Source organism: Sus scrofa, chromosome 3 (genome assembly GCF_054392235.1).
Source record: "Sus scrofa isolate SSC_HxYL_T2T_F1_AM1 chromosome 3, Sscrofa_HxYL_maternal_Yorkshire_Landrace_v2.0, whole genome shotgun sequence".
Lineage (NCBI taxonomy): Eukaryota > Metazoa > Chordata > Mammalia > Artiodactyla > Suidae > Sus > Sus scrofa.
In genome coordinates, this window is record NC_139385.1 from 118786073 (window position 1) to 118802251 (window position 16179).

General features: G+C 40.2%; 1 protein-coding gene across 50 annotated transcripts in view; it reads right to left on the minus strand.

Annotated features, from left to right (window-relative positions):
- LTBP1 (latent transforming growth factor beta binding protein 1) overlaps positions 1-16179 on the minus strand; it is a 523079-nt gene that overhangs the window by 276096 nt on the left and 230804 nt on the right. For all 50 annotated transcript variants that reach the window (XM_085019627.1, XM_085019610.1, XM_085019630.1 and 47 more), the window contains one exon: positions 6028-6197. In XM_085019627.1, coding sequence (XP_084875753.1) covers positions 6028-6197 — 170 coding nt within the window. The remainder of the gene's footprint in view (positions 1-6027; positions 6198-16179) is intronic.

The window sequence follows — 16179 nt, forward strand, 5'->3', positions numbered from 1 at the left end:
ATATTAATTCTATCAGTCTAAATCACAGAAAATCTTCACTCCAGACACATGAACATTTTTCCAAGGGGAGATATCTGTCATCAAACTCTGAAATACTTGCATGACTTTAAGCTTCTTTATGTCAATGCAAACATACCCTAAAGGCTAATCTAGCATATTCAACCAGAGTCTAAAAGAGAAAGCTTTGTGTGCCCAAAGGGCCCCTGCTCTTCATAGTATGGGACAATGGAATATAGTCAGGCCATAACTTGGCTGCAGGAACTTGGGTAGCAAGGCTGCTTCTGTGAGAACATGGGATTCTTCTCTTCCCTCTCAGACCTGGGAAGTGAGAGGCTGTTCTATGTTCAAGTGGGGGAGTCAGGAATTCCAGAGAGCCCATAACTGGCTAGTAGGCAGGAGTTGAGTTGGATTGGTCTGTTGGAAGAACTGAGAGAGATCAGCATAGACCAGAGGATCCAGTGCTAAAATGTTTCCTAAAGTCCCATTGAGGGCAGAATAAGATTTTCTTCTGGCCTAATGCTTCCCATATCACCACGGCTGCTTATCCAAGCAGAAAGGCTATATTTAATAGTAAAAAATTGGAAGTGGGCTTGTCCTACCTTTTTATAATTCAACAGTATCATAGTTTGCAATACCAATAACCCATCACTCTCTCATATCTCATAGGACATTAGAAGATAAATTAGCAATTCTTTTAAGTCTGACTTTTATTCCTTTTTAAAACTTTAGAAAGGTATTATATAAAAGATAATGTCCGCCTTTCCTGAAATTTAAGATTTTAGCTTAGTTGAATTTAAAGAAATGAAAGCCAAAATCTTACTTTGTTTATTTGGGTCATCTATCTCTTCTTCTTGGTGAGCCTGGCCCAGGTTTGTCAATTTTGTTTACTCTTTCAAAATATCAGCTCTTGCTTTTATTGATTTTTTTTCTATTTTTTTTATCTCTAGTTTATGTCCAAGGATCTTTATTATTTCCTTCCTTCTGCTGACTTTAGGTTTTGTTTGTTCTTTTTCTAACTCTTACCAGTGCTAGCTTAGGTTGAGATTTTTCTTGATTTTTGTGGAAGGCCTGTATTGCTATGAACTCTCCCTCATAGGACTGCTTTTGCAGTATCCCATAGATTATGTAAAGTTATGTTTTCATTGTCATTTGTCTTGATGTAGTTTTTAATTTCGTCTTTGATTTCATCATTGACCCATTGGTTTTTTTAGCAGCATGTTTCCATGTGACTCTTTTTGTTTCTTTTTCTGGGGTTGATTTTAGTTTCATGTTGTTCTGGTCAGAGAAGATCCTTGAAATAATTTCTATCCCTTTAAATTTGTTCAGGTTTATTTAGTGTCCTTAATATGTGGCCTATTCTAGAAAATGTTTCATGTGCACTTGAATGTATATTCTGATTTTGTTTTGTTTGTTTTTTTGGATGTTATATCCTGAAAATACCTATGAAGTCTAACTCTTCTTTGTGTCATTACAATCTCGGTTGCCTTATTAACTTTTCTGCCTGGAAACCCTGTCCATTGATGTCAATGGGTGATAAAGTCTCCTACAATTACTGTATTCCCATCAATTTTTCCCTTTATGTTTGTTAGTTTTTGTTTTATGTATTTAGGTGCTCCTATATTGGGTGCATATACATTAACAAGTGTAATATCCTCCTCTTATATTAACCCTTTTATCATTATATAGTGTCCTCCTTTTCCTTTATGTTCTTTGTTTTAAAGTCTATTTTGTCTGATGTGAGTATGCTATCCCCACTTTCTCGTCATTTCCTTTTGCTTGAAATGCAAAGTAGATCTCTGGTCTAGATGATACTCATACAAATTAAACTTTATTAAGGCCAGTGAATAAAGCAGAACACTGTTATTAATTTATCACTAGAGATATCCAGTAACCAGGGAATACCCAACCCAGGAAACCAAGTTACTAGGAAGTGACTCAGAAAGTGGGTAGTATGTAGAAAATAGAAAAAGCAGTAAGTAGACACTGGAGAGACATGGTGGTTATATCACCACAACTCTGAAAAATTCCAGTAAGATATTCATTCGTCACAGAGTATACTTTGCTAGCAACTTGATAGGGAAACACAGACTATCTTCTTTGTTTTATGTGGACAGTGCTAGACTTAACCCTTTTTACTGAACCCTTTAATACATTCTGCTTTACTGAACCCATCACACCTACCTTTTCAACCTTTTCTGACTACTTCAATTCTCTTTTCCCTTATCAGATGTCAACAGCAAATCCTTACTCACCTGGACTTCTAGGGTTGCTTGCCTCCTCTCTACCATAAGCTAAGCAAGTTACATAATGCTTAAAGCTCCAAATAGACATCATTATTGCACGACTGCTGTGGCATATATCACATTCCTTTTTGTGGCTGAAAAACCAATCACAGGATATACTACATTTGTTTGTCCACTATGAGTTGATGAACATTTTGTTATTCTCACTTTTTTGGCCATTACGAATAATCCTGCTATAAACATTTGTATACAAGTTATCAATATTATGCCTACCGGTAGGTAGTTCCTATAAGCTACCTTTAAAAAAATTATTATTGAGCATAGTTGATTTACAATGTTGTGTTAATTTCTGCTGTACTGCAAAGTGATTCAGTTACACAAATACATATTCTTTTTCATTATGGTTTATTAGAGGATACCGAATGTAGTTCTCTGTGCTATACAGTAGAACCTTATTGTTTAATCATCCTATACATAACAGTTTTCATCTGCTAATCTCAAACACCCAATCCTTCCCTTCCCCCATCTCCCTTCCCTCTTGGCAACCACAAGTCTGTTGTCTATGCTTGTAAGTCTGTTTCTGTTTTGTAGATAGGTTCATTTGTGCCATATTTTAGATTCCACATATAAGTGATATCATAGGTATTTGTTTTTCTCTTTCTGACTTCATTTAGTGTGATAATCTCTAGGTCCATCCATGTTGCTACAAATGGCATTATCTCATTCTTTCTTATGGCTTAGTAATATTCTGTTGTATGTATGTATTTATATATACACTACATCTTATTTATACATTCCTCTGTCAATGGACATTTAGGTTATTTCCATGTCTTAGCTATCGTAAATAGTGCTGCTAGGAACACAGCGGGTAAACATACCTTTTCAAATTATAGTTTTATATGGATATATGCCCAGGAGTGGGATTGCTGGGTCATATGGCAACTCTATCTTCAGTTTTTTGAAGAACCGCCAAATAGTTTTCCATAGTGGCTGCATCAATTTACATTTCCATCAACAATTTGAGGAGGATTCCCTTAGCTCCACATCCCCTCCAGGATTTGTTATTTATAGATTTTTAAATGATGGCCATTCTAACCGGTGTGAGGTGCTACCTCGCTGTAGTTTTGATTTGCACTTCTCTTATAATTAGTGATGAACATCTTTTCATGTGGCTATTGGCCACCTGGATGTCTTCTATGTAGAAGTGTGCATTTAGGTCTTCTGCCAATTTTTCAATCGTGTTGTTTTGTCGTTGTTGTTACTGATGACTTGCATGAGTTATTTGTATAGTTTGGAAATTAGTTCCTAATCAGTCACATCATTTGAAAATATTTTCTCCCAGTCCGTAGGTTATCTTTTCATTTAGTTTATGGTTTCCTTTGCTGTATATAAACCTGTAAGTTTAAGTCCTCTCTGTTTATTTTTGCTTTTATGTTTGTTGTTTGGGCTACCTTTTTTATTCTATTTAAAGGAGGAAACATTTGTTCTTTGCCAACCTCAATGCTTTCTCTAGTCCTCATACCTTCTCAAAAGCACTGGCAGTGGACTGTTATGACACACCAGCCCCTCGGTTTCATCCCAAGAAACAGCATTCCCCCCCAATCAAATTATCCTCTATTTTTCTAGAGTCGGAATTATCTACTTTTACTGTGGGACTTTCAAATCCTTCAGCAAAATGAGAAGTTACTCTGCTTGCATGTGATCTCTTTTATAAAGATGCAAGTGACATTACTAAGTTTCTGTTTTCCCTCAGACTTGCCTTACTAATGTTCCCTTCCTTTCTGTTACATGCAAAGTGTCCGTGGGGGCTCCTTTTCCTAATGCAGAGTTGGATGTAGAGAGACAATATCTTTACGTCCTCACCACTACTTGTACCTCCTGGATTCTAATTTTAATCTTGCTATTGTCGTTCTTACTCAAATTTGGTGTTTTAGTATCCTAGAGAGTTCTGCCAAGTGATCTGTTTTTAAAACTTTCCAATTAGGCCTCCTGCCCTCAGTAGAGCTCTGGTCTCAGCCAAAAAGAGCCACATCTCTTATCTGGTCCTTCCTATAGACCTGTTTGATTTAGTTCCTTGGCCTCTTTTTAAATAATAACCAACTTTTGGCATTTTGAGCAGAAAATGCCATCAGAGTGATTGTGTGTTACTTTAAATTGCTTTACTAGCTCCTCACTGTGGAGCAACTACATTTAATCAGGATGAGTGGGACATTTATGGACAGTACAGAGAAGAAACTTATCTTCACGCTCTTCTAAAATATAATTTCACCTTCCAGAGGACAGGTAAACAAATGGTTGAAAGTTTAAAATATATACATACACACATATGTATATACATACAAACAGTCAGCTTACAGTCAATAACCAACCCACGCCACAGTCTAGTCTCTAGGCTTGATACTAGTTATGCTCAAACCACCTTTTCTTGACACCTTCATGAGGTTCAGAAATCTCCTATCCATATGATCCTAAGCTTTCAAAAACTCTTCCCATCACATTCTAATTTTAGAGAGATGCAAAATACAAACCTCCAAGGAAATAAGTAGTACTTCTTTTGATAATTTTTTTGACTAGAATTAGAAAAATGTTACATACTCAGGAATATTTTTAAAGAACAACCTAGTAAGCAATGAAATCAGAGGATCTTTAAAATCAAGAGGGATACATCTACTGTGTTGCAAATAACTTGGAGGCTATCTTGTCTAAAGGGCAAGGAGGTGATCTATACAATATCTCCCTTCTTCCCTCATCATGCCAATCAATCACCTCAAACTACTGCTCTGGAGTCCAGCCTCAAGTTCTCACACAATGAAAAGTCGATTGAACACACCTTTATAATTAGCTACTCTTTTTGTTCCATGCCCAATTCTGGGAGGTGGGAGTGGGCCTTGGGAATCAAGTCCACACAGACACAGACTTCTGGAGTGCCAAACAGTAGTGAGAATTCTCTCTCAGCTATCCTCACTCCTCTGGGTGGTGAAAGACAGTCTTTTTCAACCTCACCACTGGCATTCTCATTCATTCCTTATGGAGCAGACCATCAGTCAACAGGAGACAGAACAGGAAGCTGCTGGAAGAAGCATATGCATCCAGCTCTCCCCTTTGAACGGTCTGCCGCCTCACTAAAGAACATTTTCTCCAGCTGCTGCCAGCAGACACTCTCTAATACCTAAACCACAAATCATCACATTCCCCACCCTTTGAGCCAGGGCTTGTCCTTGAACTTCCCAAATAGTGTGATATTAACCAAGCTGGCCACTGATACAATAGCTCTTTGCAAACTCAGTAAAAAAAAAAAAAAAAAAAAAAAAAAAAAAAAAAAAAAAAAACACCACCACCACACCATCTGATTGATGCACTGAAACAGTGGACCTCCTAACATAAAAACATTCACTGTAGGGGAACCTCAGAGAGCAACGCAGGACATTACAAACATCTCACAAGGACCAAATCCTGGCTAGCTCACTAAGAAGACTATTTTGATCAATGTAAACATGTCCGACATAACTGTATCAAAAATTAGAGCAAGAAATTGCATGTCTCAGAAACGGGGCCATCTTGCAAACACAGAACTGAAGGCAGGTTGCTTCAGATTTTTCAACAACATCCAGGAGAACTGCCTTTTCCTCTGAATAAGGCAACCACGTTGCCATCCAGTTTCTTCAGGGACCAGTGTGGGTTTAAAAAAAAAAAAATGGTTCTTGAATTTTATCTACCGAGACACATTAAAGCCATCTACACCGATACTGGAACTTAGCAAGATGACTGACAGGACCATACTCACACTGAAAAGGTGGCGCCAAGTGATCCGGCCCGAATCTTAAAGGGAACGACCCTTCAGTAGACTGCTCTCCCGAAATCACCTTCTGGGCTGAAAAATACTTGGGCTTGAGCACATATTCCTGGGTCTGGCCGTGATGAATCATCACATTCTGTGAGGAAAGGGGCTTCACTCTGAGAAGAAGCAAAGTAAGGATAAGGAAATTAATAATGGACTTTTGAAAGTCAATGAAGACAGAAAGAAGAAATCCGTTCAGCTTAGAAAGGGGCATAAAAATTCCAAGCAAGGCTAATTTTTTTCCTTAAACACTGTAGTCATACATGAAAAGAACACACAGCTTATCCTTGGAAAGCTCCAACATAAAGAGGGCTCTGGTACCTAGTCAAGAAGTGTAAGGACATATAGACCATCACAGATGGAAGCTATCAAAACATTTTTTTCTTTTTTTTTTTTTCTTTTTTTTGTCTTTTGTCTTTTTAGGGCTGCACCCACAGCATATGGAAGTTCTCAGGCTAGGGGTCGAATTGAAGCCGTAGTTGCCAGCCTACACTACAGATATAGCAATGAGGGATCCGAGCTGAGTCTGCAACCTATACCACAGGCCATGGCAACACCAGATCCCTAACCTGATACCAGTCAGATTCGTTTCTGCTGAGCCACGATGGGAACTCCTATCAAACCACTTAAAGCAGAGCTACCATAAACCTTCATTGAACAGGTAAGGACATAAACAGGATGTACACCAAAAAGGTACTGAATCTTTTTGAACCTCACTTTCCTAATTGATACCATGGAATTTCTGCCACACAGCACTAAGAAAAAATTAATTGTAAAAATCAAAACAGAAAAAAAAACTGAAAATAAATGATAACGTTTTGAATTATAAATTATGAAGATGGGAAAAAAACAGTCATGACCTACTCTAGTGAATATGTAATATTTTATGCTATATCTCATCATGATTAAAACTGTCCTATTCAGGTTAAGTACTCCATAATTACTAATTCCCAAGAATAATAAGAATTCATGACAATCTCATAATTTTGTCAATGACATGAATCAAGACCTCTGAGGACTCCTGAACATAATTACTTTTTTTTCACTCTCCTGGTTGAATCCTCTCCTCTTCTGTGACATTCTTTACTGCTGCGTGTACTGTATACTTCTCAATAAGCCTTCTCCCAGATTTAATCACTTTCTGCGGGACAGAACTGAAAGCATTCACTAATGCAGACAAATAACGAAGACTATAAAAAAGATATACCAACTAATTCTGGAAGATGCAAACTTGCTCTTAAAATTGTTGGGACAGGGCATTTTCACAGCAAAGAGAGTCTTTGGAAGGAAACTTGCTCTTTGGTGTAATCTTGAATTTTATTGACCATGACATGTTAAAGCCATTAAAACTGGAAAAAAAAAAAATTTCCAAATGACTATACTAAAACTTGGCAAAATGGTTGACTGGACTATACTCATGCTAATAAGGTGCCACAAGACCCCAAAGACTGCCCTCTGAGCAACAGGAAGAAATTCACCATAGCTGGTGAGTGTGAAATCATCAAGCCACCAAAAATACCCACACAGTGTCTCATCAAAAGCAGTAGCAGAATCTTAAAGAAATCCAGCCTATCGGATTCATTTCAGTTGGAGCAGATCGGCTATTTTGCGGGACAAGGCATCCATGAGAGACAAAGGAATAGCAGAGGCTGGGATTAACAGAGCTTCCCTCTTAAGCAGTCAGTGCTTAAATCCATCCCTTTCAACCCTACAGTCTCAGGAAAGCCTAGGGAAATAAATCTCGTGCCTAGATTTCCCCAGATGCAATGCCATGGAAGGGCATTCCCTTTGTCACTGGATGGATGACTTAAGTTACTAAAAGCCTAAGGCTTAATACTGTAAACACTTTTGTTTTGATGATGTAAGTGTTGGTTTGAACTTTAAGTATGTCTGCTTGGGATGAAGTATAGAGTGGAACAGCTGGACACATCTGGTGGTGACTGATAAGATCCACAAGGCTCTCCATTAGCCTTGTGGAAAGGGGAAGCCCTCCTCATCTCAGGAGCAACTCGCTCCCCAGCTATGCTGCTGACCCTGTCTCTATACTGCCACAACCTGCTAAGGAGTACAGGCTCACTCCTATTTGGAAGAAGACAGCCCAGCCTTCCAAGAGACCATAGAGCTGCTAGAGCTAACTCCTGTTCTAACACCTGCCAGATAAGGGCAACCAGGAGGGGATTCTGCCTTCTACTGAGGTCCTCCCTATCTCTCCCCTCTGAATCAAGGAATGAGAAGCAGCAGGCAATGAGCTGAAAGCCCAGGTATGTATGAGCTCCTCTCCCAAAACTTAACAGAAAGGTAATGAACAAGTAAGACAGCAGCACTGGTTCCAGACCTTGAGTAGCAAACCTCAGCCATCACTAACTAAAGGAAATGAATAACGGTACTTATGTCTTACTCTAGTGTAACTACCCTGCAAGTGACAAACACATCACAAATAGGAAATTACACAGAGCTGTGCTTCCTTGTCCTCCATTTCCACTCTCCTCCAATGTGAGGATGTAAATAAACACACGTGCTCACAAAGGCAGACACGTGAACAGACAGGCCACCCTGTCTCATGGTCTCATGAAGAAGCAAAGCCATAAGAAGTGACACCAGGAGTCCCCATTGCGGCTCAGTGGTAACGAAGCCGACTAGTATCCATGAAGACACAGATTTGATCCCTGGCCCCACTCTGTGGATTAAGGATACGCTGTTGCCGTGAGCTGTGGTTGTGGTGTAGGTGACAGACATGGCTTGGATCTTGCATTGCTGTGGCTGTGGTGTGGGCCAGCAGCTGCAGCTCTGATTTGACCCCTCGCCTGGGAACCTCCATATGCCCTGGGTGCAGCCCTAAATAAATAAATAAAGAAAGGGTCATGATGGAGCATTCACAACCATGAGAGATGAGGTGGCTAGAAGAAGAAACATAAGTTTCAATGTGTTGGTGGAATTTGCAGAGACAGTGACCTTCTGAATGCCAAAGAAATGATTTTGAGAGGAAGGATGGGGAGCAAGAGGCGCAATGAATAAGCTGAATCTTCATCTCCTATGGCCAGACATTTTTAGACAACATTCAAAGGGAATAAATCTAGATCTGGATAGAGGTCACTACCAAAAGGAGTAGTAGGACTTGAGGATTATATTAAGAGCAGGATGCTGGGGCGGGGGAGAGACAAAAGGAAAACGAGCCAAGTGATGATGAACGTTTCTAGCCTGGCTGACTGGGGTATTTTTGGATCAAGTCTGGGGGAGAAAGTAAAGGCAAAGAGGTACGTCGAGTGAAGGTGGTCAGAAACAAAGGGCCAGTGTGTGAGAAAGACAATTACGTTAATTTTAGAGGTGGATATCTGGGGTGGATCTTGGGGCGCCAAGACAGAAAGCCTTTGGGTTTAGGAGGAGTGGTGTTCTAAGGAGGGCCAAATTCTTCAAAGGCAAAATGATTCAGAATAAAATAAGGAAGCGCATAGTCTTGGAGGATAGTCCCACTTACCAGTGGGGACGTAAAGAGAAAAGAGGGAGAAAAAAATCAGCAGGAGATTAAAAACAGGAGTACCATAGATCCAGAAATGCTAAAGTGGAGGGAAGTTTCTAGGCAGAAAGGAGAGAGAACCACCTGAAAATTGCTGCAGGAAAAGCAGGGAAGTAAACAATTGGAGAAGGCGACTGGATTAGGCTGTAGGTCACCAGCCCCCTCGACAGCCCCATTTCAGCGATAGGACAGCAGAGGGTGACATACTTGATAGATGCTAAGCCAGTGACATGGGAAAAAGGAGAAAAGCAGGCCATCTGAAGACCTGAATCTGTGGAAACCTCTAGATCTTCCTAAACAGAGGGGAAACAATTACATAAAACTTCTTTCCTTAAAAGAAAGGATTAGTCACACACTGTTTACACGTCTGCCTTCACAGTGGCAATTTTTGGCACGAGAATGGACTAAACTTTTCCATATTTCTACTAAATCCATTATTTGACCTGCGGAGTGGGTGGGAGGATCTGGCAAAACACAAGCCCCTTTCCACACAAGAAAAGGGCTTGGGACCTCACAGAAGGGAACCTCCAACAGGCCATAAAATGTTTCCCACAGAAAGCCCGTCTGACATGACCAAACCCTTTTTCCCATGACGAGGGTGCCCAGGTTTATAACCAAGACAAAGAAATACCAGGAAAAGAGACAGCGCTGCCCCTGAGAGGTCACCTCCAATCTTTCAGGGTCTGCATCTCTTTACAAAATTCAAGTGATCATACACACCCCCAGTTATGGTCCAAGTTGCTCAGAAGCATGCGTGCACACTTCCCAAAGAACAGAATGCACCAAAGTAAATAAGAAATGCAAACTATGATTTGAGGGAAAAAAAAGCTCTTTCCTGTGGAATTCAAGGACAATGTGTACATAGGGACGGACAAAGAAAAACAAAGCTCTGGGAAGAGGTCAAAAGACAGCGTTTATACGCGCACACACGCACACACACACACACACACGCACGCGTGCACACATAGAGGTGAGGGAAGACAAGTGTTTGTCATCAGGAACCTCATTCACAGGAAATTATCTATCTGACCCAAAAAAGATGAGGAGGTAAAAGCTGCTGCCGAGGAGACTAACGGACAGCAAGAGACAGCACACACAGACTTCCAGTAACAGAGTAAGCGAGGGCTGGAGGATGCCAGAATAAACACCGAGAAAGTAAAATGAAACAAGCAAACACAGTCATGAGAACAGGAGGGAAAGCAAAGATTACACTGAAAACATCAGCGGAGAGGAGAGACCAGTAAAAAGCCTTAGACTTCAAGTGAGATGAAAAAGACAAAAGGGATTCAAAAAATAAAATTAAAGAAGGTCAATACCGGAGTGGAAGGGATGGGAAAGACACAGAAACTAAGGGAACTTTGAAGGTCCTCATTAATAAACAGGGCAAATGCAGCCAAGCTGAACTGATTTTCTTTTACTGGTGGTTCTTAACTGGGGGTGATTCTGCCCCCCAACCAGGGACATTTGGCAAAATCTGGAGATGTCTGTCATTATCAGGACTTGGAGGAAAGGGGCTCACATCTAATGGGAAGAAGCCAGGGATGCTACTAAATATACTAGGATACTCAGGACAGTCCTTCACAAGAAAAAATTATCTGGCTGAAAATATAAATAGTTCCAAGGTTGAGAAACACTGCTGTAAGCATGAGCTATTATCACAAAATAGGTGCAATGGACACAGGAGTGAAGAGGCCATGGCCTCTGGGAGTAGCAGTGAAGATGTCCACAGAAATGACCGGGTGAGGCATTCAAGGATTTAGATTCTACAATAAAGAAATTGATAAATATATATATATATATATAGGTATATATAGGTTGTGTATATATATATACACAACCTCCTGTGTCTCTTGAAAGCCCCGTTAAAAGAGGAAAATGGCCTTGTACTCAAGTTGCCTGGGTGGCCATCTAAAAGGGATGCTAGAGTATCACTGAAAATGTAAAAGGATGGCCAGAAAAAAATCATTTTAATCATGCTACACTCGAAGGACCAAGAATAACATGCAGTTGGAGAAAACCCTCTGATAAACTGCTTACCACTGGGATGAGGGTGTATCATGAAGACACAATGGAAAAATAATAGATGGTCAGTCACTCAACTGCTTCCTCAGAAAGGTGAGTGGCATCAACTCTATGGCTTTGGTGATGCCTAGAAGGTCATAGGCATCTGGGGAAGACACGAACTGTCTGGATAACAACGGAGAAAGGCTCAGTGTTCCACTGACAACTCTCTACACCTACTCTGCCCTCTCAGTCCTCACGCCCTCCTCTAAAGATGTTAGAGGGTCACACATTGGCCTCTCAAAGACCCCATGTCCTAGAACAGCCCTGATTAGGAGGGATTCTTCTGGACCCCAAGAACCACATTAAAACATTCAAGGAATTCTCCAACTCTCCAACCCCAAGTTCCTAGAGAAGACGGGGCTATAAGAAAAGAGCTGGAATGAAGGGAAGACTCTAAGAAGCAGAGTGAGCAAGTCCTCCTCTAGGAAAGTTTAATAATCATAAAGCTTGGGAAATTTAAATGAAGTGGTCTAGAAATAAGTGCTTAAAAATGTAAATGGTCTAAACTCAAAAGTCTAAGGTGGTCAGACTGGATAAAAACACCCAACTCTATGCTGCCTTACCCCACTTAAAATATAAAGACACAAATAGGTTAAAAACAAAAGGATGAAAAGAGAGGTAACATGTTCACATGAATTGGAAAAGAAGTTGCAGTAGCTGTGTTCATAACAGGCAGAGTAGATTTCAGAGCAGAGAATAGTATCAAGGATGAAAAGCATCATTTCCTAAGGATAAGGGGCAATAAGAAGACGGAAGAATCCTCAACAGCTATGAACCTGGTAACAGAGCTTCAAATATGTGAAGTAAAAACAAAAATTTTTAAAAGCCAGCATTGGAGTTCCGAGCTGTGGTTCAGTGGGTTAATGATCCATGGTGGCTGCAGCTGTGGCTTGGATTTAAGCCCTGGTCTGGGAACTTCCATATGTCATGGGTGTGGCCTAAATAAATAAATAAAAATTTTAAAGCCTTGAGAAATAGATAGTACTTTGCAGTTATAATTGCAGGTACCATACCTTTTGATTGACAGAACAAGTACAAAGAAAACCAGTATAGGATATAGGACACTTGAACAACACTATCAACTAGTGGCATTAACAGAACACTTTATCCAACAGGAGAACACATTTTCTTTTCTTTTCTGTTTTTTTCTTTTTGTCTTTTTAGGCCCGCACTCGCGGCACAGGGAGGTTCCCAGGCCAGGGGTCAAATCAGAGCTACAGCTGCCGGCCTACACCACAGCCACAGCCACACAGGATCCAAGCCATGTCTGAGACCTACACCACAGCTCATGGCAATGCCAGTTCCTTAACTCACTGAGCAAAGCCAGGGATCAAACCCATGTCCTCATGGATACTAACTGGATTCATTAACCTCTGAGCCACAACGGGAATGCCAGAACACATTTTCTTAATGCATAGAAAATACTTACCAGAATAGACCATATTCTGGGCCATATAAAGTTTCAGTATCCTTTAAAGGATTCAAGTCATACAAGTTATGTTCTCTAGCCACAAGAGATTAGCAGTCAGTATTAGCAATTTGTTTTTAAAATATTCCAAATATTTAAAAACCAAACTCAAAATAACCAATGAATGAAAGAGGAAATAAGAAGAAAAATCAAAAAATTTTAACTAAATGAAAATGAAAACACAATCCAAATTTATGGGATGTTGATTAACCACTATCAAGGAATAAATTTGTGGTGCAAAATACCTGTACTAGAAAAGAAGAAAGGTCTTGGAGTTCCCATCGTGGCTCAGTGGTTAACGAATCCGACTAGGAACCATGGGTTGCGGGTTCGATCCCTGTCCTTGCTCAGTGGTTAAGGATCCAGCGTTGCCGTGAGCTGTGGTTGTAGGTTGCAGACACAGCTCGGATCCCGAGTTGCTGTGGCTGTGGTGTAGGCTGGCAGCTACAGCTCTGATGAGACCCCTGGCCTGGGAACCCTCCATATGCAGCAGAAGCGGCCCTAGAAATGGCAAAAGTACAAAAAAAAAAAAAAAAAAAAAAAACCACACACAAAAAAAACCCCTCAGAAATTTAGGAGTTCCCCTCGTGGCTCAGTGGTTAACAAATCCGACTAGAAACCATGAAGTTGCGGGTTCAATCCCTGGCCTTGCTCAGTGGGTTAAGGATCCAGCGTTGCCATGAGCTGTGGGTTAGGTGGCAGACACAGCTCGGATCCGCATTGCTGTGGCTCTGGCATAGGCAGGTGGCTACAGCTCTGATTCGACCCCTAGCCTGGGAAGCTCCATATGCTGTGGGAGCGGCCCAAGAAAATGGAAATAGATGAAAAAAAGGAAAAGAAGAAAAGTCTCAAATCAATGACTCAGCTTCTGAATAAAACAGCCAGCAAAAAGGACAATGAAACCTAAAATAATAAGAAATGTGGAGTTCCCGTCGTGGCACAGCAGAAACGAATCCAACTAGGAACCATGAGGCTGTGGGGTCTATCCCTGGCCTCACTCAGTGGGTTAAGGATCTGGCATTGCTATGAGCTATGGTGTAGGTCACAGACGAGACTTGGATCTGGCATTGCTGTGGCTATGGCACAGGCCGGGGGCAACAGCCCAGATTAGACCCCTAGTCTGGGAACCTCCGTGTGCCATGGGTGTGGCCTCAAAAAGACAACCAAAAAAAGGTTTATAAAGATCAGAGTAGAAATCAATAAAATTGGGGGGGAAGTCAATAAAAGCTATTTGAGAAGATCAGTAAAACTGATAAATCTCTGGCTAGATGGATAAACAGAAAGAAAGAAGACAAGTTATCAATAACAGGAAGGAGAGAAGTAACAACACCATAAGCCTAGAAGATCAGAACAAGTTGAAGAAGGTTTCATTTGCCAAAGAGTAACATGATGGACCAAATTATTTGAAATATGTTTAAATGTATCTATTCATTTAAAAAAAAGTTTTAAGTCATTTTTGGAAGATGTTTATCAATTCATTATTTGAAAACTGGTCAATCATCAACAATCAGAATTATACCCTCATGTGATGGTTAATTTTATGTTTCAACTTCAAGGCTGTTTTTGGATGAGATTAACATTTAATTTGGTGGACTCCGTGTACACAGACTGCCATTCACAACATGGGTGTGGACTTCATCTAATGAGCTGAAGCCCTAATAAGACCAGGATCCCTGACTAAGAGGAAATTATCTGTTTTTTAATTAAAGTATAGTTGATTTACAATGTTTCTTCAAGTTCTATTGCAAAACAAAGTGATCCAATCACACAATTTCCCTGTGCTGTACAGTAAGATCCCATTGCCCATCTATTCCAAATATAACAGTTTGCATGCAAAAAACTTCCAAAATGCCCATCCAACCCACTCCCTCCCGCTTCCCCCATGACCCCTCCCCCAACTCCAAATCTGCTCTTCTTGGCCATGATCTGTTTCAGTTTTTTGTTATTTTTAGATAGGATCTTCTGTTCCATATTTTAGATTTCACAAATAAGTGATATCATATGGTACTTGTCTTTTTTGTTCTGGCTTACTTCACTTAGTATGAGAGTCTCTAGATCCGTTCATGTTGCCACAAACGGCATTAGTCTGTCTTTTTACTGCTGAGTAATATTCCACTGCATGTATGTACCACATCCTCTTAATCTATTCATCAATGCACAGCAAAGGAAACCATTTTTAAAAAAAGACAACCCACAGAAAGGGAGAAAATCTTTGCCAACAATGCAATAGACAAGAGCCTAATCTCCAAAATAAACAAACAACTCATGCAATTTAACAACAAAAACCAAATAACCCAACTGAAAAATGGGCAGAAGACCTAAACAGACATTTCTCCAAAGAAGACATACAGATGGCCAAGAGGTAAATGAAAAAATGTTCAATATCACTAAAAGAGAATTCTGCAGCAAACTGCCTTCTAATTTGACCTGTACCACTGGTTCTCCTAGGTCTCTGTCTGCCCTCACTCAATATCTGGACTTGCCACAGCCCCCACAATCACACGAGTCAATTCCTTATAGTAATCTCCCTATATACATAGTAATATACACCCACATACACTCACTCACATATATGGACATGTGCAATTGGTTCTGTTTCTCTGATGAAGCCCATTTTATACCCCACTACTTTCCCTTTACAAACTGAAACTCAAGCAAACAACTGAGGAAAGAAAGTGGGTTTGGAAAATTTTTTCTAGCAGGAAAAGAACAGAATTGAAACACCTGTTTGCTACCCCTATTAAAATGTAAGCAATAATCAATGACTTTTAACATCACAAAAAGAGAGACAACACATGGCCCTTGATGGAAGAGCACACCACCACTTCGGAAGTAGTCCCATCAAAATGTCAACTGTGAACATGATCAAGCCTCGAGACCCACACACCACTTACAGCAAATTCAAGGCTCCGAATACATGTTAATCTCCCCGCTGTGCAGTCAGCAAAACCTACAGTTCAGTGAAGAGATTTCAAGGAAACAAAAAAGAGGGAAGAGGGACCATAGGTTAAAAGATTTAAGATCACAGACTATCACAATGAACTTTTTTTTT